Source organism: Halichoerus grypus, chromosome 4, assembly GCF_964656455.1.
Source record: "Halichoerus grypus chromosome 4, mHalGry1.hap1.1, whole genome shotgun sequence".
In the NCBI taxonomy this organism is placed as follows: Eukaryota; Metazoa; Chordata; class Mammalia; order Carnivora; family Phocidae; genus Halichoerus; species Halichoerus grypus.
The window spans coordinates 155,340,516-155,365,356 of NC_135715.1; the positions used below are offsets into that span (position 1 = coordinate 155,340,516).

Sequence of the window (24,841 nt, forward strand, 5' to 3'; positions counted from 1 at the left end):
AGTTAGATATTATATATTCTACATAATATATATTATAAAGTAGTGAGATCATGTTTTCCATTCCAGTGGAACTTTTTTAGTGCAGAACTTCAACTGACTTCATAATTTGTTAATGTTTGGAACACACTTTTTAAGAATTTGTTTTAAATTTGAATACTCTAGTTTTCAAATAGAGTGAATAATTTGATGTACATAGTATAAGTATGTTTATTTTCAAGAAAATAATCATACCAATTAAAAAATGAGGAAGGAAATCATAATGGTATATTAAAATCAAATCACTGAAAGATTTTAGGAAAAAAGTGCTCTTTAAATTCACTATAAATATTATATAATTTAATTTATAATTTATAAAGCAAATGTTAGGGCTTTTCCTATGAAGAGATTTGCCTAAATACAAGTACTTGAAAATTTATTGAGGATAAAATACAAACTTTTTTAGTTAACAGGTAAGTATGTATTATTAGTTAAATCGATATTTTTCTTTTCCCTAAAAAATAAATGAATTTAGGGGTCATGTTAATTTTAATTATTTTTTTTAAGAAGAAAATAATATTGGGAGAAGAAATTTCTTAAATTTAGAAACCATAGAAGAAATTGCAAAAAAATTCCTAGGTTTCATTGCATGTATATGAAAACCTCTGTACATACATAAAAGGGAAAACACTAATCAAAATAAAAAGACACTGCACAGAACTGAAGATGTTTTTTGCAGGAAATATGACTAAGTCCTGTTATATAAAAGCTCATATATGTTGGTAAGAATTGAGACCCCAGGAAAAATGATAAAAGTATAAATAAAAATAAGGCAAAATCTTTCACTCCAAAATTAATAGTACCAAGTACTAAAGAGAATGCTGTGGTCATACTGATGGTGGCAGTCTAACCAAACTTAATTTCCCTAGAAACCAGTGTGGAAGTATGTAACAAGACCTGACAAGTGTTAGTTTTTGTAGTCTTTCCCTACATCTTGAAATTGTCCAAGCAAGTAACCAAAAATAATAGCACAAATTGAAATTAAAGTGATTGCATATTGTGATTAAAACTCTACAAATGCTTGTGAAAATCTTGAAACTGTAAGTAATTCATTTTCTTTCACATGTGACAAAATGGGATTTTGTTTAACAAAAGCTTAAGATTTATAATTGCTGATGTTTAGTTTTTTTCTTGTTTCTTTTTCCCAACTGAGTAATTGCAACTTGGTTTATTTAAGCCTATTTTTAGTTTTTTTCAATCAGAGTTTTACATGAATATAAAGTAATAGTTAATAGTTCTATGAAGTTTTTAGGGAAAAGGAAAAAAATCAGTCCTCCCTGTCTTCCTTCTTTCATGTTCTTCTGCCTAGAGAGACAGGGAACTCCTTTTGTTTCATTAGTCGATTATTTTGTTATTCACTGCCATGTCTCCAATGTGTTCATTACTGCTTGTTGATTTTTAATTTAAGTCATTATCTGTTAAGTGAAAGGTGAGGATTTACCACACTTCCTCCCCTTTACGAACCTTCTCCCATTTTCTATACCCCTATTTTTCAGTACAATTATCCTGTAATTTTGGTTTAGAACAGTATTTAGTGTTATATTTTTATGACTATAAATGTTATAATATGTAGCTATTATAATAAACTTATTTTTTCTTTCCTGTACAACTTTGTTTTTTTCTGGCATTAATACTTAATTTCTTTTCCTTTTTATTTTTCTATGTGCATATATATCACAGAATCTATCTCACCTCTGTATCTGAATGTAGCTCTGTTAGAAAAGAATGTGCCCTAAGAAGACTATGTTTATAAAAGAATTTATAGTTTTATTATATGTTGGACATTGTTAAACTTGATAATAAAGATGATTGATAATTGATAATGAAATTGGTAGGTTGCTACTAAAAATTAAGTAGCTTTGACTTTTGAATTAGATTTTTGTAAGATTTTGTTAAATGACAGAGCTGAATCTTCACTTTGTTCAACAATTAAGGGGACTTTGATGGCTTAAAATAACTATAAGGACACCTAAAAGTAATCACACAGAAAGTTTCCATGGTGAGGAAGACATAGCTTGTGTTGCCAGCATTATCAAAAAATATTATAAATCTATAAAAATGTTAAAAAATGTTATAAAAAGATTGCCCTGGATGTTCTGTGATTTTTTTTTTTTTTTTTTTCTGTCCTCATGGAAAGGATCATTTTAACTGGCAGTGCTTATGAATGACAAGCTGGTGCCAAATCAGGGACATGTAACAGTGACGCAAAGGGAAGAGCCAAGTTGAATGGAGTGATAAAAATTTGAGAGTGGCAGTAACTATTCTTAGAGTAAAGGCAACTGCCGGTGCTGATGAGTCAATTAGGCATGTGTGCCTAATTCAGGTCCTAAGGTTAACACTCTTAAGTCCTCTTCATGATGCATGTTATGTAGGTTTGTATGCGTTTGGAGTGAAAGAGGTTGAAGTCTATTTACTTAAAGGGTAACCTAAAATCATAAACATTTTAGTAGTTTCAAAAGGCATCTCAGTATTTTGTGACTGATAAAAACCATTACATTTACTAATGTCAGATCAAATGTTCTTTGTATTCACAAGTAGCAGAACAGACACAGGAATATCATAGGTGACTTTCAACAGTGTGGTTCCAGGCTCCCTGTAACCAAAACTTGAAAAGCAGAGACTTGAGATAGTTGTTTTGACATACAATGAGAAAAATGTAGGTTTGTACCTGAAAGTTTAAAATACAATAAAGATGGATTTGATTTGTTGATGCTTGATTTGGTACATTGAATCTAGGCTCAGATATTTTTATTCTCTCTTGTTAAAGTTAGTGAAACAGTCACTAAATTACACACACCCAACTTCACTTATAGCATGTATCTGACTTTTTATATGTATGAATCTCAGTGGAAATATTAAAAGATTGAATGGTGCTTGTTTCTTGGGAAGAGCTACATTGGCATTCCAAACTAAAATATGGCATTAGTAGATTAGGTATCTGGTCAAGTGGGGGAATGAAAAGGCAAAACTTGAAGCTGTACAAGGATTTAGCTGTTCCTGCTAAGAACTCATTACTGAAATAATTTTATGCCATGAAAAGTTTTTTTTTTCTTATGCCTTGAAAAATTTCATAATGTCAATGAAACTGGTGTGTTGTGATAATTCTTTCCTACTTCTCAAATACTAACTAGTGAATTGGGTGTATTGTAATCTAGAATTGGTCTTGGATGCAATGCTGAATGTGCTCTTGAATATTTTTGGTAGCACTTTTTCAAAGGAATCAAAACAAAGGGACTCCCCCCTCTCCCCCCGGTTATATATACTTTTGGAAGTTAAGTGAAAGATACTTAGTGCCACATTTAATAGTAGTAATACCTTAGGGTAATATACTTGTTTTACAAAACAGCTTTATATATATTCGTTCAATTGATGGATAAATGTAGGTGCTATTCTCCCTGTTTTGCAGGTTGGAAACAGTGACAGTGCTGGGATGAATTAGGGACAAAGGTTTCTGATCCTTGGTTCTTTACTATGTACAAAATACTATGTTCAGCGTGTATGTCAGAAATGGGAATTAAAATAGATCCTGGTTATATTACCGTTGATAACTTGCACTTAAATAGCATTTAGCATTGTAAGTAAAATGGAAAAATGTTTAACGCTTTTACCACTTAAAAAAGCATACTTGTTATTTTATTTTGTTGTCATAATTACTGTGAAATAGAACAGGGATTAATACCCCACTTTTTAAGTGGTAAAAAGACTTAAAGAGGTTAAGTGATTTGCCCAGCAACTCCTATCAAGTGAGTGGCAGAGCCAGATCTCTGAGGTCTTTGACTCCTAGAGTAGTGTTTCTTCAGTATGCAAACAGTCTCATTTTGTGTGTACTGCTGTTGAATCACAGAGGGAAACCAAATTTGTATCTGACTACCAATATGGGTAAAGATTAATGAAGTCATTCAGTGTTATAAATGCCAGTTTATGTGATTCAGGACATACATAAAACTAATTTCTTTTATTTAAAGAAGTTCTATAATGAAACCTTTTTAAAAATGAAGTCATTTATGAAATTGGGATACTGTGTACATTTATTAAATGGATTTTCACATTAAGTTTATTTAAAGTATGATGTATCTATATAATCCAGGTTGAGTGTTTTAGTGATTTTTTTTTTTCTTTTGATCTTGCTGTCCTCCATTGTCCTTCAAAGTAACAATCCTGGAGCATTGAAATGCTTAGTTTTAAAACCTTACTAAGAAATTTATAGTATTTTTCCTATGATTATTTGTGTGTGTGTATAGGTGTGTGTATGTGTATGTATGAGTGAGCCAAGATATAAACTACTGATTCTTTTCATTTGGTTTTCATTTTCCTTTTAAAAAATACTCTATTGGGACGCCTGGGTGGCTCAGTCTATTAAGCAGCTGCCTTCAGCTCAGGTCATGATGCCAGGGGTCTGGGATCTGGGATCGAGCCCTGCGTAGGGCTCCTTGCTCAGCGGGGAGCCTGCTTCTCTCTCTGCCTGCCATTCCCCCCGCTTGTGCTCCCTCTCTCTCTCCAACAAATGAATAAATAAAAAAATAAAAACCCTCTTGAGTAAACTTTTTTTTTTTTTAAGTTAAATGTTGAATAGATTATACACAGGATATACTACTGGCCTTTCCAGTAATAGCAACCTGTTGTTGGAAATAGAAATTTTAGTGTCTATTAGTTATTTTTCTTATGTCAAGCAATCATTTTGTTAACTAATCTGTTGATAATATTAGTGACTTTTTTATGTTAACTGTAAGTAATGGGAGACAATTTGATTTCCTGGTAAAAATGTTTTGGTAGTATACTGTAGATGAGTCACATTAGTAACTATCTCATAGTGTTATGGTTTGATGATATATAAATATGCTGGTGTTGCAGAGAGAGTCCTAGACATTCAAGTTAGAGAACTGCCACACACTTGAAATATCACGTTAATCATGTCATATACCTTCTCTGGGTCTTAGATTTCTGTTTATAAAATAAGAGTATTTAGTATACTGAAATATCTTTTTACATTAAACCTTCTGTTATTCTATTATGTCTATATGAAGTAAAGATAATTATCTTCTTTAGACAAACTATCTATAGAAAGATTTGTACTGTTAGTAATTAGTGTATATTTCAGTTTGTTCTTGATATAGGTGTCTAATTTTATTTAAAAATTAAAATATTGTAATTTGGCACTTCATGCAGGAAAAATTACCACAGAAAGCCTATAATTAAAGATGTTTATAAGCCTTTATAAAAGAACTTGGTATGGAGATAGATTATCAACCCTAATTGCTTCTATTTCTTTTAAGTATAATCATACAGTTTGTTAAACAAGATCCTTTGGTTACCAATAATATCTTTTCTTTTTGGTTAAGAAATGGATTTTCTATTACAATATTTTTAAGTGCTTATGAAAACTAGTGAAATTAGGTCTTTAGTTAAGTTATAGGAGTATCAGTTTCTTGGTTTTGAAAATGCACTGTGATTATATAAGCTGTTATTATTGGGAAAATTGGGCAAAGTGCATAGAAACTGAACTGATTTACAACTTATATCTTAAATTACTTTATTTTTTAAATTTTTATTTTTTTTAGAGAGAGGGAGAGTGTGTGAATGGCGGTGAGGTGTGTGGGAGGGCAGGGGGAGAAGAGAGAGAGAATCCCAAACAGACTCCACACTCAAAAGTAGAGCCTGACGTGGGGCTCGATCTCACGACCCAGAGATAATGACTTGAGCCAAAACCAAGAGTCGGATACCCAATGGACTGAGCCAACCAGGTGCCCCATATCGTAAATTATTTAAAATAAAAAGTTAAAAAATAAATTTGTCTTTGGAGATGGTTAAATATAGGTCTGTTTATAGAAGCTACATATTGCTGATTTTACTAATTGAAAGTTGAAATATATATATATTTTAAAATTTTATTTTTAAGTAATCTCTACACCCAAAGTGAGGCTTGAACTCAAAACACCCAGATCGAGTTGCATGCTTCACCAGCTGAGCCAGCCAGGCACCCCTGAAATATATATTCTTTTTTTTTTTTTTTTAACTTATTTATTTGACAGAGCACACAAACAGGGGAAGCGGTAGGCAGAGGGAGAAGCAGACTCCCCACTGAGCAAGGAACCAGATGAGGGACTTGATCCCAGGACCCTGGAATCACGACTTGAGCCGAAGGCAGAAGCCTAACTGACTGAGCCACCCAGGTGTCCCTGAAATACATATTTTTTAAGGATTAAAAATTATTTTGGGTGGCTCAGTCTGTTAAGCGTCTGACTATTGATTTCAGCTCAGGTGATTTCAGGGTCATGAGATTGAGCCCCGCATTGGTGTCTGTGCTCAGCGTGGAATCTTCTTGAGATTATGTCTTTTCTCCCTCTGCCTCTCCCCTTACTCATGCCCTATAAATAAATAAATAAATAAATAAAATTAAATCTTTTTTAAAAATTGTTTTGTCTGAAATAAAACATACCTCCAAAAAAGTACCCAAATGTTAAGTATAACGTTTGACAAATTTTCATGAAGTGAACACACCAGTGTAACCAGCACCTAAGAAACAGCACATTAACAGCAGCCCAGAATTTCCCTCAGGATTCCTCCCCGCCACTTCCCATAGCAAGTTACAGCCACTGTCTTCACTAAACACTTAGTTCTGATGTTAATGTTGAAATATTAGTGAATTTTACAGGAAAGTATTAGTGGATCTCTTTTTTTATTTGTATACAAAGCAAAATCTTTCCATCAGAAGTAGTGTAATTAGCACAATGATAAAGTTATTTAATTGTGAATTAACCTGGCCATTAATGTAGAAGTTATCCAGTGATGGAACACTTACACTTTTAACTGATGATATACTGGAAATCAATAACAAAAGGTGAAATTTAAATTAAATGTGTGGTGGCAACTGCTAGCTATTCTCCAGAATCCAGTCCTCCTTTCTTGTGCAGTAGGATCATTCATAGATATCTTACCCAGAAGGCTTGGGTAAATAACTCAGTATGTTTGCTGAAGTGAAAAAAGTCAGTTATAAAAATAACATATTGTCAATGCACAAAAACTCAGAAAACTCCTGAACTCAAGAGACAATAGAATATCTTGGCTTGGGCAAAGCTGAGTCCTGTAAAGGCCAATATTTAGGGTTGAGTAATAAGTGGACTTAGGCAACATGTCCTCCATTCCTGTCTCAACCCCAAGGATCCTCTTTGTGCTATGGTTAGAAAAGGATCCTTAACTTTCACAGAATGCTTGAGAAACTCCTTAACTTGTAGTTGAGGCTATATTGCCCCGTCTCCTTATAGCTGATTGAGGCCATGTGACTGAGTTGTTGCTACTGGAATGTGGGAAGTGATGCATGCAATGTCTGCTTCATTTGCTGCTTCACAAGAAATTTCTGTACCTGGACTTTGATTCTGTTTTACAGCTGATTGGAATAGCACCCATGTAAGGCTGATGTGTCTCTGACTGGAGCACAGCTGCTCACAGACCTGGAGCAGTCATCTTGGATTGTTTTTGAGCGAGAAATAAATTTGATTTTTTCTTAAGCCACTGTCCTTTTGGGAGAGGTTCTTTGCAGTAGCTGCTTAGTCTACACTGACTAATGCATACTTCATCCAAATGATTCTCAAGCACACATTTGTATAGCAGTTCTGAACTGAAGTTGCAAAGTTTATGAATGATTTACTTAGGAAAAAACATTTAACACAGGTTTAAAATTACACTTAGGATGTCACTCATGTATTTGCATTCCTGTGATACTCTCTTGGGTGTAAATAAGTAGAGAAATCAAGATATTTAGAATTCTTGTAATAAACAAATTGAGTACTGTACATTTAAAACATGACATGACAATTTAAATCTCATACAGACCACGGACAGTTTTTGTGTTTCCTGTGAAACTGGTAACCAAAGGGTTAATGAGACTAACAAGCACAGCTGCAGACCTTTTTGTTTGTTTGTTTTTAAATATCCCTAACTCTCCTCCTTGGAGGCAGATATGAGGCTTGCTCTCCTTGCAAGATATGGAGGGGAGGCAGACATGAGGCTTGCTCTCCTTGCATCTCATCTCTTTGTCTCCTTGTTTGCCTCTCAAATAAACCCTTTCCTTGCTGCATACATGATGTCTCAGTAATTGGCTTTGCTGTGTGTTGGGCATACAAACTTGGGTTCAGTTACAATGTCTCAGTGACTGGCTTTGCTGTGTGTTGGGCATATAAACTTGGGTTCAGTTATAAATTTGGTGAGCCAACCAGGAGCTCTTTGCCTGTGGTTTGTTGGCCCCTAGTCAGTAATAGGAGTCTGGTGCTGCCTAGGACCTCTGTTCTAGGGACCATCCCCGGAGCCCCACTGCGACAGGGTACCATCGACTTTTGGTGCTTAATTTAACTCTTGTGGCAAGGAAACCATTTTTGGTTTGGACAGATGTTCTCTTGGTAAGTGCTTCATGTGCCATGCTCAGCCTGTGAGCTTATTTCTTCCTTTCATTTTTTTTTGGCTCTTTTAGATATCTCTCCCATTTGATTACTTCCAAATAGGGGGTATTGGTTCTCATAGCCATCTTTTCTTATTTAAGGAAAGGCTGATTAGAAGCCATTTGGTTTAGTTGGTGAAGACAACTTTGAGGGGAGGAACCGTGCTCACAGAGGTACTATGGACTTTATTTGGTTTGTTTGTTGCTGCAGATTTTGGTATCTTTGGACAAAACTGGCCATGTTCTAACTGGAAAATGGAAAATGACAATGTGAATCTCACATGCAGACCTTTGGGCTGTATTCTCCAAAATTGGGCAATGTTTAGTTATGAATCCATGAAAAGGAAAAAAATCACCTCTTTTTGTAACACTGCTTGGCCACAATATTTATTAGACTTCAGAGAAAAATGATAAACAGATCCATAAATTATAATACCATCTTTCAGTTAGATTTTTTTTTAATTATTATTTTTTTAAAGTAATCTCTGTACCCAAAGTGGAGATCGAATTCACAACCCTGAGATTAAGAGTAGCATGCTCTACCAACCGAGCCAGCCAAGTGCCCCTAGATTTTTTTTTATAAAAGGAAGATATTGGGCCTTTAGTGAAGATTTTGTTTGTATCTTATTTGTGTATTTGTATGTGTGTCCATGTATGTTGTAAATGTGAGATATTTTCTATCCCTCCAGATGGTATTGCTAAAATTAATTTGTAAAAAAACTCAAGTTAGTTGGTTCTTAGGTGAACACTTGTATGAATTGGGCATTCTAAAATCCAAAATGGAAAACTAACCCAAGTGGTTTTCAAGTCCATGTGATCTGGGAAAATATTCAGTATTAAAGATATTAAGGTTGTTGGTTTAATTAAAATAGGCATGTCTTTAGAGTTGTCAGCATTAGATGTAGAAGTTTTGTTCTGCCTGTGTTTACCAGAAGTGAGGTAGGCTCATGTTATTTCTGTTGGAAAATTTGTCAGTAAAGGAGAAAAAAAGCCTTAGAAAGAATTCCAATAAATATAATTAAGACTACTGGAAACAATTCTGTATGCAGGGAAAATGAGACTCGTTATTTAAAAAGGAAAATCCTGGGACAAAATCTGAATGTAAAAAGGAAAGTTGTAGAAGGTTTGTGAGAAGGGAATCTTTGGAAAGGAATTTTGTACACAGTTGGGATTAAGATTATGGAGATTAGTATGTAAAAAAAGTTCATTAGCAAGTGGTCAACATGTGGGGAGGAGAAGGAAGAGAAGAGAGCAAGATTAGGCAGAAGTTGAGCATTGATAGAGCATCAACAGAAGCCTTAGCTGATTTCTAAGTTCCGAAAGTTGGATTGCCCTTAGAACCTAACATCCTGAATTGTGGCAAAAGGGTTGGACTTTTATACCCACATATTGAACAGTCAGTGGATGTGACCACCTGGGAAGAGAGCATGCTCTTGGCAAGGCAGCTGTCTTCAGTCAACGCAATCCCCAGTAGCCTCCGAGAGGTGAGAACTGTTGCCAGCGTTCCTGCCCTGAGAGCCTTCTTTCCTGAAGGAGATTCTGATCCACACATCGCAGTATCCACAAGAGCACCCAATCCATGCAGTGCCCTGGTGTCCTTGTCTTACGAAGTATATATCAACATGGGAGGTGATAGGAAAAAAGGAGGGACTGCAAAAATTTTTTTAAAAATTTTATTGAAATGAATGAGTTTTAATATCAGAAGTACCCCAGTATAAGATTGGAATTTGGGGGGCACCTGGGTGGCTCAGTCGGTTAAGCGTCTGCCTTGTGCTCACTCTCTTTGTCAAATAAATAAAATCTTTAAAAAAATTGGAATTTGGTTTTTCTCTCTGTTAAAAATAACAGTTTCTTAGATTATTTGTCTAAATTGTAACCAAAGGTTTTTATCTTTAATCTGCATAGAAAAAACCCTCTGTATTTGCCTTTAGAATCTCTTATTGCCACCTTGGCTAAATAGATAATTAAATACTAAGTTTTGTAACGATCTGTAATGCTATTTAAGCGTATTCTTTAAAACCTTCTGATATTTCTGACAGACTTCCCAAATTCTACTTCTAAGTGAAGTCTTTTTTGACTAATGAGGCTAATTTGATATATCAAATTACATGGGGAACATTGTCAAATAAATGATAGTAAACCTTCTTAGGTTATATTGTATAGGTGAATGCAATAGCTGTTCCAGAAATTATATAAAATTCCTAAGGTTTTGCTATATCCTCATACGATGTCATCACTTATAATTCTTATTATTGAAGTGTGTGTCACAGAATTTCCTTGTCAATTGCATTGTAATGACAAATACCTGATACCTTTAAAATCCTTAAACTAAACCAGGAATTTCCAGAACTAATGGGAAAACTGCACTGTTTTTGGTGGAAATGAGGGTGATTTTAGAGAGAAGTTATGTTTCAGTAGTACACATTGGTGGATGTTAGATTCCAGTTCTGATGAACTGTCTTTAAGTATTAGTTGTTTTTCTGTAAAACTGGTCTATATCCTGAATTCTTCTAGTTTTCTCAGATATCTGGCCAAGACTTTACAAACTGAGGTTTCTAATTTTCTCCTTTTCTCTTGACTTGGAATCATTGAGAATTAAAACTTCCTTTTTTCCCTGAAGCCCTGCAAACTGGAGCTAGACACCTTGAGATAAACTTCAGAGAAACTTGCCACAATAGCCCATGCCTGTTGCTGTATGGGCCACTCAAAGATCACCAGAGACATACAGATAATTGAACAATTTTATTCCAGCTGTCTTCATTTGACGGATCTGCCATTGGAAAATCCAGACCTTATGATGTTCACAGAATAGTTTTATGGACCAACGATAAAGAAGAGCGCTGGATGCAGTGGTGACCCATCAATTATTATGCATTGCCAAGATTACCAGAAATCAGACTGCTTGATTGCCCAAGGGAACAGGAGGGCACCTCAAGCCGCCAAGTTGGCAGCCCATACAAAGACTCCAAAACCCTCTGTAATGGCTTTAGTACCAGACATAGACTTAACTAAATATCAACCCCAGTATTCCACTGAAAACCTAAGAAGAGCTGAAGAATGGGCTTTTGGACATTACTGGCACTAGCTAGAGCCAGCTGGAAATACAATGAACAAGGGATAATCCTTATCCCAGAACATCTTGTGGAAAACACAATTAGTTGTATTCACCAAAGCACCCCAGATGGGTGAGATGTTACTTTCCGGTGGATCCAGAAGCATATTGTCAGTCCCAGTCTTCAGAGAACTGTCAAAAAGATAGTAAAAAAAAATGTGACATTTGTGCTAAAAACAATCCTGAGACTGGGCTCCCACCAGTTCTAGAAGGTATACCACTTAGAGGCACCAAACCACGCAGACCCCAATCGACTGGGAAAATGGACAAAAATGAACCGTATGCTTAGAAGAACTTAGGCAAAAATTTACAAAGAAACTAATTTAACTTGGGGGGAAAAAACCCTTGCTGGTTGCCCTGCTTTGAGTAAGTGCCCCTAGCAATAAGCTTGATTTAAGCGCCTATGAAATATTCTATGGAAGACCCTTTTTACACGCTTTTCATGACTTAGGAGTTCCTGATGGGGCTCATGTTAGGGAATTGGATGTTCAATCTTTGGGAAATACTTAACTGCTATACATAAGTTTCCTTCCAACAGGTTGATGTGTACCCCACAGACATGCCCTTACACTCCCTGAATCCTGAAGATTTGGTGTTATTAAAGACCTGGAAGAGCAAGCATCCAGAGGACCAACTCCAACCTCGTTGGACAGGACCTTCTGTGGTCCTGTTGACCACCCATTCTTCAGTGAAACTAAAGGGAGTTAAGCCATGGATTCACCACACTCAGATGAAGCTGGTTCCATAAGAATCCACAGGTTCCCTATACCCTGTCAGCAAGGAGAGCATCAAAAAGAATCCTGCTTGGATCAGTGAGCCTCTGATGGACCTAAAACTAGGAGAGCTCGTCCAAAGAAATCAATCAATACTTAGCGTTTTTCTATAGTTGGCAGCCTCTCAAGCTTGAAAAGATAATCTACCATTAGGATTTTGCCAACGTTGGCCAAGGCTAGCAGTCTTTCTCACTGTTGGATATGTCATTCTGACCCTGGTTCAGAGTACAACCGCAGCAACCCAGTAGTAATGCCTGTAACCTTTTCTTGGTCTAATTTGATGTACTCCGTAAGTTTAGAGTCAGGTTAATCAAGTCATCCAATTAACCATACTTCTTGGTTTCAAATGGTATCTTCAGTGATTCTGCAGAATGAAAGTACTGATCCTCCTGAATTAACAGGAGTGCTATGTGCATCCTCAGGTTACATTTTGTTTGTAGATATGAATACTTTCCTAGGGGAATGAGAGTACAAAAATCTTGGTAATGTAGAATGTTGTGTTTCAGTTTGTATGTTGGAACTAAAGAATATTTCTAAATGAGTGCGGAAAGTTCTAGTCTTTTAACTCCGATCTTCTCCCCATTTCAGCTAGAAGTAACTAGAGCAGTCACGGTCCCAATTCCCTCAAGAATGAGGAATGATCAAAAGACAGTGGGGTTTGAAACAGATGACCAAAGATTAATAGGACTAATAAGTGCAGCTGCAGCTTTTTACCCAGACTTTTTTTTTATGTTTGCCTTGAAACATCTCTGTCTCCTCCTTAGGGGAGGCAGATTTGAGGCTTGCTCTCCCATCTCCTTGTCTCCTTGTCTGACTGCCTCTCCAATAAACCCTTTCCTTGATGCATACTGAGTGTCTCAGTGATTGGCTTTGCTGCGCTTTGGGCATAGAACTTGTTTGGGGTCAATTATTTGTTGCCTGATCAACATATATATTTTTTTTTTTTTTTCAAAGATTTTATTTATTTATTTGAGAGAGAGAGCACATGAGAGGGGGGAGGGTCAGAGGGAGAAGCAGACTCCCTGCTGAGCAGGGAGCCCGATGCGGGACTCGATCCCGGGACTCCAGGATCATGACCTGAGCCGAAGGCAGTCGCTTAACCAACTGAGCCACCCAGGCGCCCCTGATCAACATATATATTATGTTTATTTCCACCACTGGTACCTATTCATTTGACAGTGAGATAATGTGCACTGAATAAACCACAGGACATTTACATATCAGATGAGTGGAGCAACAGTCACTGAGAATTTTCTCTTTCACTAGCATCTTCTAGTGGAAAATCAAGGTAAACTGCAGGGAGTGTAACTCTCCTCTTTCTACTTAATAGTGATTCCATAATTTTCCATGCTCTTTCATCTTCATTAGTGTACAAGTAAAATTAATATATTTTAAATGGTGACTTTATCCATGAGGCTGTATAAGAAACTGCAGTGTTTGGATTAAAAAACCAAAACCTCAAACTTAATGTAGCTTTGGAATTAGAAAACATTATAGACTAATTGGTTTTTTAAAAATTCTTAAGCCACATCTGTCACATAATAATTCTACCTAATTTATTTGGGGAATCATAACATTCAGTTGACTAAAGTATTTTAAACAAATGGGGGTGTTTGATTTATTTGTATTGATTATGGTTCTCAAACGTTAGCTATCTGACTCAGAGACTGGAAAAAACATTGCCAAGTTCTACTGCCAGTGTTCCTGATTCAGTAGGTCTGGGCGGGGTGCAAGAATTTGTATTTCTAACAAGTTCCAAGGTGACTGTGAAGCTGCTTCTGCTGCTCCTACAACCAGACCTTGATTAATCACGGATAGAGGTTAGGTGATATCTTTTCAAACTTAAAGAAGAATACATAGAAAAATATAACCTGATCCCATTATGCTGCTCTAACAAATACTAAGTGATTTGTCACAATACTTCAGACCCCCCTCTTTTTAAGAAATAAAACACCGCAGATGCAGTTAAATGTGTATACCACCCTCCACCATCAGACTCCTCTCCTTCTCTTCCTGAAAAGTAACCATTCCAGAATGTAATCATCCCCATGTTAGATTCTTGCTGCCTGTCTACATATATGTCCCAAAAGTAAAATGTTTTGCATATTTTTAATTGTGTTTAAGTGATAGGACATGTATCTTTTGTGCTTCTTAAATTGTTTCTGAGATTTGTGCATGGTATATATTCCTTCACAGTCATACATTTATAACTGCAGTGTAATTTTTAATTACATAAATATACCACATTTATTTTATCCATTCTTCCACTGATGGGCATGTAAGTTTGTGACAGTCACTCATTGTTACATAATTGATTGCCATTCCTTATTTACCTCATTTTTCCTTGCTGTTAAGCCCCCATGTTCTGTGAGTACTTCCTCTCTCGTATATGTAGGAGAGATAGCTTCTTTCCATTCCCAAGGGAATGAATATCTATTTGTCTGAGCCAGTCACAGTAATATCTTCCTTTACCAGTGATTGGTTTTGGCATGAGTATGTAGTACAGTCCTGCTCTAATATATGAAAAGAGAAATCTGGGAGAGACTTTAGGGAAAGATGTTTCTCCCTGGGTAAGAAGAAGCATGAGGAGGGGCGCCTAGTTGGTTAAGCATCTGCCTTCGGCTCGCGTAGTGATCCCGGAGTCCTGGGATTTAGCCCCTTTTCAGGCTCCCTGCTCAGTGGGGAGTCTGCTTCTCCCTCTCCCTCTGCCCCTCCCCTTGCTTTCTTTCTCTCTTGCTCACTCTCAAATAAATAAGATCTTTTTTTTTTCTTTCATTAAAGAGGCATGAAGATAAATCCTCCAGCTTTGGATATAGTTGTGTAAGGACAGAATGGTTGTAGCAACAGCAGTTCCTTGAGACTCTGAGGGGAAAAATCTGAGAGGCTGGGTTTTTGGTCATGCAATTATCCTAGAACCACCCATTTTTCCAACTTTTTTTATGTGAAGTTTTCTTCTAGTGTTCTGGTATTTACAAACCAAAGTATCCTGTACAAGGTAGCTAACATTTAAGAAGAAACAAAAAACAATACTGCAATAAAGATTCTTGAGTTTGTCTACTGTGTCTGAGTGCAAAAGTTTCTCTAGGATAGATGCACTGATAGAAGTGGAATTTTACAGCTGTAGAGTATGTTCAAATTCACTTTTAGTAGATATCAAATTGCTTCCCAAAATGATTGTACCTATAACATATGCTCCCATCAGCAATGTGCAGTAGTTTCTACTTCTCTACATTAGATCTTTGCTTAACACATCTTGTCAGGTATTTTTGTCTATTAATGTCTTGGTGCATTATCTATGTTAGTAATTATGTTACTTTTCAACCAGCTGTCCTCTTTTTTTTTTTTTTTTTTTAAGATTTACTTGTTATTTTAGAGAGCGAGAGAGGGAGAGCACTTGAGCAGTGGGAGGGCAGAGGGAGAGAGAGAAGCAGACTCCCCGCCCAATCTCACAACCCTGAGATCACTACCTGAGCCGAAACCAAGAGTTGGTTGCTCAACCGGCTGAGCCACGCAGGGGCCCCTGTCCCCTTCAGATCATTTGTATAGTTGTCTGTGCAGTATTGGAGTTTTTTCCGTATTGATAAATATGTTTTATATATTCTGGGTACTGATCTTTAATATGCATTGTTTACATATACACATTGCAAAGATCTTCTAGTTTATGGCTTGTAATATGCTTTGTCTATAGTGTTCTTTATTGTAAAGTAATATTTAAAGAATTTAATTAAAATTTTCTTTAAAGGTTTGTGCTTTTTGTGTCTTATCTGAAAAATCTTTCCCTAAAGTCCTAATATTTTCCTAAATTTTCTTCTAAAACTTGTAAAGAATTTTACTCTTCCCATTTAGGTCTTTATTCCTTTTGGAGTTGATTTTTGTGTATGGTGGGAGGAAGAACCGCTTATATTCACAATCAGTATTGATTTTCTTTCTGAATTCTGTTCTGCTCCTCTTGTGTATTTGTCTGTTCCTGTGCCAGTTCTGTATTATTTTTGTTAATGTAACTTTATAAATAAGTCTTTGTTAACTTGCTAATCTTTCAAATTGTATTATTGTCTTTGGGTTTTTGCTCTTCATGTGAATTTTTGGATAAGCTTGTGCAGTCTTACCAAAACAAATAGCTACTAGGATTTTAATTGACACTGAATTAAATTTGTACACTTGGGAAGACTTTATATACCATGTATCTCCTCCAAGTAGGTGGTATCTCTCTAGTTTTTGTAGTTCTTGACTGTCTTTCAGTAATATCTTACACATTTCTTTTTTTTAATGGCCTTGTTCTGTTTATTTCTAGAAGCCTTATAATTTTTGTTAATTACATTTTCTAACTGGTTTTCACTGAAGAAAATTTTATTTTTTATTTATTTTTTATTTTTTAAAGATTTTATTTATTTGACAGAGACACAGCGAGAGAGGGAACACAAGCAGGGGGAGCGGGAGAGGGAGAAGCAGGCTTCCTGCCGAGCAGGGAGCCTGACGTGGGGCTCGATCCCAGGACCCCGGGATCACGACCTGAGCCGAAGGCAGACGCTTAATGACTGAGCCACACAGGCGCCCCGAAAATTTTATTTTTAAAAACTTTTTCACTGGCTGCTTCGGTGGCTCAGTAGGTTTAGCGTCTGCCTTTGACTCAGGTCATGATCCCAGGAGGGATCAAGTTGGGCATCAGGCTCCCTGCTCAGTGGGGGTCTGTTTCTCCCTCTCCCTCTCCCTCTGCCCCTTCCCCCTTCCCCCTGCTCATGCTGTCATGTGTGTGCGCTCTCTTTCTCAAATAAATCTTTAAAGAAATAAAAAAATAGCTTTGTCATTGAAATACAGTACGTATATAGAAAAGTACACAGAGTATAAATACAATGAATTATCACAAAGTAGGCATATTTGTGTAACCATTACTTAGAAAAGAATGTTACTTCACTATCCAAATCCAATTATTACCCTCTACCATCCTTTCAAAAAGTCATCATTGGGGCGCCTGGCTGGCTCAGTCGGGAAGAGCATGTGACTCTTGATCTCGGGGTTGTGAGTTCAAGCCCCATGTTGGGTGTAGAGATTACTTAAAAATAAAATATTAAAAAAAAGTCATTGTTTTGGCTTAGTTTTACCCATTTTTAACTTTATATAAATACATATTGCTTATTATATGCTTTGTGGTATTCTCTTTAGTGTTTGCCATCTTTTGCACAGTCTAATGTTTGCCATCTTTTGCACAGTCTGTTTATGAGATTTATTTGTGTTGATGTGGGAAGCCATAATTTCATTTTCATTCCTATGTCATATTCCATTGTAAGATTATTCTATTTGTCCATTCGACATTTGATGAACATTTGGCCTTTTTCCTGTTTTAAGCTATGATGAATGATGATTGTGCTAACTTTCATGTTCGTGTCTTTTGATGTCACTGTGCATGCATTTCTGTTGAACATATACCCAGGATTAGAATTGCTGTGTGAGTGGATATGCTTATGTTCAGCTTCTGGGCGATCCCGTCAAACATTTTTCCAAAAGATACCAGTGTATGGTCAGTCCCACCAGTAGTGCATTCAAATTTGAGTTAACTCCATATTCTTAACCTACATCTTTTGTATTTTATTCACTCTGGTGGGTATATAGTAGTACCTAACTGTGATTTTAATTTATATTTCTCTGGTAACTGTTGAGGTTGAGACTCTTTATATGCTTAGTAATTTGGCTGTTTTCTTATGAAGTGTCTGTTCAGACTTCCTGTCCATTTCTCTATTGAATTATCTCATAATTTTCATATTGCCTTGTAGAAATTCCTTATGTATTTTTGACTGGTAATATTGTGATAATCTTTTCTCAATCTGTGGCTTGCCTTTTTTTTTTTTTTCAGATTTTATTTTTAAGTAATCTCTATACCCAATGTGGGGCTCGAACCCACAACCCCAATATCAAGAGTCACATGCTCTACCTACTGAGCCAGCCAGGTGCCCCTCTCCCCCATTTTTGTTTTAAAGATCTGTGGCTTGCCCTTTTGTTTTAAAAAAAAAATTATTTGAGAGAGAGAGAGTGTACGATCGGTCAGTGGGGAGAGGCAGAGAAAGAGGGAGGGGGGAACCAGACTCCCGCTGAGCCCAGTGCTCAACATGGGGCTCCACCTCACAACCCTGATATCATGGCCTGAGTTGAAACCAAGAGTTGGACGCTCAACCAGCTGAGCCACCCAGGGGCCCCTTGCCTTTTTAATCTCTTAATGATATCTCCTGATGAACAGAAATTCTTTAATTTTAATTGTAGTATACTTTATCAGTTTCCCTTTATGTTTTTTATGTTCTATTTTGAACGTTTTGAAGCTAGTCTCCCAAATCTTCCAGATCTATACTTTTCAGTATAGTAGCTCTTAGCACGTGTGGTTATCAAGCACTTGAAGTGTGGTTAGTCTGAATTAAGATGTCCTGTAAGTGTAAAATACATGCTGAATTTCAATGAAATAGTATTAAAAAAGAATGTAAAAATCTCACTAATAGTTTTTATATTTTTATATTTATTACATGTTGAAATGATAATATTTTACATTTATAGTGAGTTAAATAAAATACAACATGAAAATGACTTTGACCTGTTTATTCTAGAACATTTTAAAATTAATTGACCCGTGCATTTCTGTATTCTAGAAGTGTGCTGTCGAATAGAATTTTCTGTGATGATGGACATATTCTGTATTTACAATGTCCAGTATAGTAGCCATGAGCTGAAAGTGTCTGTTGAGCATTTAAAATGTAGCTAAGGTGATTGAGAAACTGAATTTTAAATGTGGTTAGTTTAAATTTAAGCAGCCATATATGGGTAGTGGCTACAATATTGAATGGCACAGTTTGGGACACTTTATTGCCTTAACATTTATTGTTTTTTAGGTTTATGATCTGTCTGAATTGATTTTTATATATGGTGTTAGGTAGGGGTCAAGTTTTATTTATTTTTTTCTTCCAAATGGAAATCAAATTGACCAAGCACCAAGGAAAAGAGAATGTTTACTATTTTTAGACTCTGTTTTGTTTCTTTGGTGTATTTGTTTCTTCTTCCACCAAATACCTCACTGTCTTTAGTAGCTGGTAGAGTAAGTGCTCCTATCTTGTTCTTCATGAATGTCTTGACCATTCTTGGACTTTCCTTTTTCCACATAAATATTAAAAATACTTCATCAATTTTCACAGTTTCTTCTGGGATTTTCATTGATATTACATTGGATCTATATCACATCCAGTCATGAACATGATATAGCCATTCATTTATTTAGGTCTTTTTATTTCTCTCAGTAATATATGATCTTTTATTTATGTAAAGGTCTTGCACATTTTTTTTTTTTTTTGACAGAGACACAGCGAGAGAGGGAACACAAGCAGGGGGAGTGGGAGAGGGAGAAGCAGGCTTCCCGCTGAGCAGGGAGCCCGAAGCGGGGCTCGATCCCAGGACCCTGGGATCATGACCTGAGCCAAAGGCAGACGCTTAACGACTGAGCCACCCAGGCACCCCGGTCTTGCACATCTTTTGTTAGATTTATTCCTAGCTATTGGTACTGTAAATGATAATGTTTTCTAATTTCACTTTCTAATTATTACTAGTATATAGAAATAAAATTGATTTCAGGTTATTGTCCTTAATATGGCAGTTTTACTAAATTAACTTATAGATTCTTTTGGATTTTCTACATACCCAATCCTGCCGTTAGTGAATAATGATATTTTTATTTCTTTGTGATTTTTATACATTTTACCATTCTATTTCATCTTGTCTTACTGCACTGACCAGGACCTCAAGAACAAGGATCAGCAAGCTTTTGTAAAGGACCAGATAAGAAGGAAGCCAACAGTTTCTGTATAAATATATAGTAGATTCTTAAGTGTTATGCTTAAAGGGAGTCGGGATAGTCTATAGATGGAGTCATGAGCAATTTGTACTAATATGAAGGGCTGTACACTATTTTGATAAGTTAAAAGGGACCATTTTTATATGGAATTGAAGGAGGAAAGAATGATTTATAGCACTGAAAAGAAATGTGGTAAAACAATTGCCTCGTGGATTGGCAATTGCTGGAGAGTTTATGATTATATTGAATGTATCTAAGTATGAACTAATGCTTGCTTCTCTTTTTAAATCCCTTTAGGAAAAATAGAAATGAAGGTACATATGCACACAAAATTTTGCCTCATTTGTTTGCTGACATTTATTTTCCATCACTGCAACCATTGCCATGAAGAACATGACCATGGTTCTGAAGAACATCACAGACATCGTCGTGGAATGACAGAATCGGAGTCAAGCAAATTTTCAGTGCTGGATGCTGAAAATGAAAAAAAATATTATATTGAAAAACTTTTTGACCGTTATGGTGAAAATGGAAGATTATCCTTTTTTGGTCTGGAGAAACTTTTAACAAACTTGGGCCTTGGAGAGATAAAAGTAGTTGAGATTAATCATGAGGATCTTGGCCATGATCATGTTTCTCACTTAGATATATTGGCAGTTCAAGAGGGAAAGCATTTTCACTCCCATAACCACCAGCATTCCCACAATCATTTAAATTTAGAAAATCAAACTGTGACTAGTGTATCAACAAAAAGAAACCATAAGTGTGATCCAGAGAAAGAGACAATTGAAGTATCTGTCAAATCTGATGATAAACATATGCATGACCATAGTCATCGCTTATGTCATCACCATTGTTTGCATCATCACCTTGATCATAACACCACTCGCCATTTTCCTAATGATTCCATTGCTCACAGTGAGCGTGGGGAGCCTAGCCATGAACCTTCAACAGAGACCAATAAAACACAGGAACAGTCTGAAAGTAAGCTACCGAAAGGAAAGAGGAAGAGAAAAGGGAAGAAAAGTAATGAAAATTCTGAGGTTATTACACCAGGTTTTCCCCCCAACCATGATCAGGGTGAACAGTATGAGCATAATCGGGTCCATAAACCTGATCGTGTACATAACCCAGGTCATTCTCATGTACGCCTTCCAGAACATAATGGTCATGATCCTGGTCATGGACACCAAGATCTTAATCCTGATAATGAAGGTGAACTTCGACATACTAGAAAGCGAGAAGCACCACACGTTAAAAAAAGTGCAATTTATTCAGCTGCTACTCACAAAGATCATAATGAAGATGACCGTCAACATGAGGTAGGTGTAAAGAGATGGTTGCTCCATAATTCTCAGATAATTATGGAGCACTTTAGGTAAAAAGAAGTAACAGTGGAGAATAATCAATCATATTCAAATTTATTTCCAGATAATGTTCCTGAACAAAATTCATTAAGAAATTAAAATCAGATTAAAAGATTTTATCTGGATTTTCACTTGCAGTGTTTGTTCTCAAATTTGGGTTCCTCAAATCTAAATACTTAAAGGTTGTTAGAACATATATTCCTTATTTTATTTTCTTGCTTATGACTTGTTTTGACTTCCCAAGTTAGTTTTCATTTTGTTATTGCTAGTTGGTTCTAGATATTTGAAAGTTGAAGCCCTTTTTGTTCACCTGTCCTGTTGGAAAATAGGCATTTTCTTTTTCATAATTACTTAATGAGTTAACTACAGAATGGTTCCCAGTCATTGATGTAGCTCCAAAGTCAGTTATTTTATATATGTGGTAGGTTTGTTTTCTCTATGTCACTTTATTGTAGGGCCTACTTCCTCAAAATTAATCTTTTCTCATGCCTTTGACAGATGTAGGGTGAATGCAAAAAGATACAATAATAGGAAGGTCCACTAGTAATGGGATGGTTGTGTTTTCCTTTAACATTTTCATATTCTTTTGAATACTTTCACATTTGATTGGTTCCTTCCCAATTTTTTTTAATTATTTACTTTAAACATTTATTTTTGTTTCATTAAAAGTATATCAACATCCTTATTTAATTCTCATTCTTATTAAAGTTTGGAAAATTGTTGAATTTATTTGTTGTTCACATGTATAAAAAGCAGTACCATCTAATAGGGAAAATGACCTCACCCTTTCTGTTTCTGTCTCTATTACTGAAGTATATTTTGCATCTATGGAAATATCTTTGTGTTTCTTCCCTGAGTAAATAATCAGATACTGGTTTTCAGCAGCACAGATTTTAAAATCACTTATATTTTAGAATCTTAGTGTACTTGTAAGGAATTGCTTTTATTTATTTACTACCATAGATAATATCCTAGAATCTTCTGTTGATTGTAACTGGACGTTATCATTAATCTTACTCTTTCTGTCAGACTTATGGGGTCTGTATCAGACATGTTGTTTTATATCCTGACAGGTCTGATGCATATTGGGAATTTTCTCAGGATTTCTAGAAATATTCTATGCATTGGATAGAGTAGTACCTCATGTTAAGACCTGAGAAGAATACTTTTCTTGTTTGAATGTTTTGATTTTGTTTGTTTGTTTTTTTACCATAAATAAAATCATACAGTGAGGTAGCAAGTCAGTAAATAAGCATGCAACCAAAGTGTATGTGATGTGTGGGGAAAAAGGCACTCTCTCCTTCACCTTCATTTTAGATATTTGCTATATGATAGGTCCAAACTTGTTTGCTATTTGTTTTCTGCTTTGTTTTGTTTTGTACTTAAAGGTACCAGTGGATGAAGCTTTTATCTTCCAATTTTAGCATTGGGCTAGAGTTCCCCAGTATAATATTTTTCTGGGGTACCTTAGGCAGTGAAAATGTCTATTGTATACTTTAATATAAAGTTGTTAAAGTACTCTATGCCTATTTAATAATCTTGAGTGGTTGATGATTGCACTTTGAATAGGAAAGTGATTTTTCTCTTCACCCTTTATGAATATAGTTGTGAGTGATTTTTATTAATTATTGAGAAAGTCATAATCTTTCATGTGTTGGAGTGGAAAATGGTTAAAAGTCCATGTAAAGTCTTGGGAAGTGAAGTCGAATGTATTTCTATCATAAATTCTTAATGAAAAGCTTTATTTGTAATAGGTATCTTTATTACAGGTTATTTTCAAATCATATTTAGAATATTTTTTATTATACAGTAATTTCTTTTTCTGCTTAATCTTCTTAAAATACTTGTTTACTTAATTTGTTTTATCAATTTTTTGCAGTGTTTGAACGTCACTCAGTTGTTAAAATACTATGGTCATGGTGCCAATTCTCCAATCTCACCTGATTTATTTACATACCTTTGCCCTGCTTTATTATATCAAATCGACAGCAGGCTTTGTATCGAACATTTTGACAAGCTTTTAGTTGAAGATTTAAATAAGGATAAAAATCAGGTTCCTGAAGATAAGGCAAATATAGGGGCATCAGGTAAGAAAGATTTTTTTTTTCCTCAAAATAGTCTCTGTACTATTTTAAAAATGTAATTGAATTAGAAAGTAATTCCAAATTACTGTCTTCCTTTTGGTGACTTTTAGTATGTTTTAGTCAGGATTAGATATGAGTGTTTAAAAAGGATTGGGGGAAGACAAGAGGAACAATACAGTGTACTCGTCTTTTCTGGGATTATGGAGGAAGGTTTTGCTATGGATAGAGAACTAGGTTAAAAAGGAAATATAGATTTGTGATAAATGGATTCTTCTTGGTGGGCAAATGTAAATAATGGGGCTGCCAATTAAAGTCATTTGGTATTATAATCACTTAACTCTTTAGCAGAGTTGAGGGCCTCTGGTGAAAAGCTAAGATTAAGTTTATAAGGAAGTAAAAAGGGAAGCCACTGTGGTTAAACTCTGTGAACAATGTCAGAAGTGCCAATGATTGGCAAATGAATTCATTATGGGCAATTTTATAGAGAGCTTCAACAAAAGTAAAAACAAAACTATTTTCAAAATTCTAGGCTTTTTTTAAACCGTATCGGGTTGGCTAGATAGCTCCACCTTGATGTTCACAGCTATCTCCCACTTAATATTTCCAAAACTTCTACTCCACAAAAAGTTTGTACCTCTTACTGAGTCTCAAATGCCATAACAATTCATTTTTCTTTAATAAAATCTGAAAATCTTTGACCTTTTTCTCTTATGATTTTGTTTTTCCTTTTTTCCCTTGCATAATCAGTTGTCAAGTCCAGTTGAGTCTTCTCTTAAATACCTTCTAACTATTCACTCCATCATAACTTGGTTCTTGATTGAATTGTTGAAATAACTTCATAACCTTCCCTTTCTAAAATGCAAATGAGATTCTCCAACACAGAGTTTTTTCTTTTTAGTGACAGCTAACATACCTTATTAACAGGTATTGCAGGCATTCTTCTAAACTCAATGACTTTTACTTCTCACAACAGTTATATAAGGTGGAGAATGTTCTAATAACTTTCCCAAAATCTCAGAGCTAGTCAGTGATAGTGCTAGGATTCAAGCTGAGGGAGTTTAGCCATTTTGCTGTCCATGTGCTAAGTGTTTCACGTGCTTCCTCCCCCGCCCCACTAAATTTTAACAGTATTCTATTGAATTATTTTTGTTTTTGTTTAAAGATTTATTTATTTTAGAGAGAGAGTACACAAGCGAGTGGAGGGGCAAAGGGAGAG

At 35.6% G+C, this 24,841-nt stretch overlaps 1 protein-coding gene across 6 annotated transcripts in view; it reads left to right on the plus strand.

The window, feature by feature from the left end:
- The window catches only part of SLC39A10 (solute carrier family 39 member 10), a 131,414-nt gene that overhangs the window by 71,162 nt on the left and 35,411 nt on the right, over positions 1-24,841 (plus strand). For 5 of the 6 annotated variants that reach the window (XM_036089411.2, XM_036089409.2, XM_078071132.1 and 2 more), the window contains 2 exons: positions 20,472-21,496; positions 23,421-23,628. In XM_036089411.2, coding sequence (XP_035945304.1) covers positions 20,483-21,496; positions 23,421-23,628 — 1,222 coding nt within the window. In that variant the 5' untranslated portion in view covers positions 20,472-20,482. Of the gene's footprint in view, positions 1-950; positions 1,077-20,471; positions 21,497-23,420; positions 23,629-24,841 lie in introns of those variants that run through there. The other variant, XM_036089412.2, reaches the window with a different exon arrangement.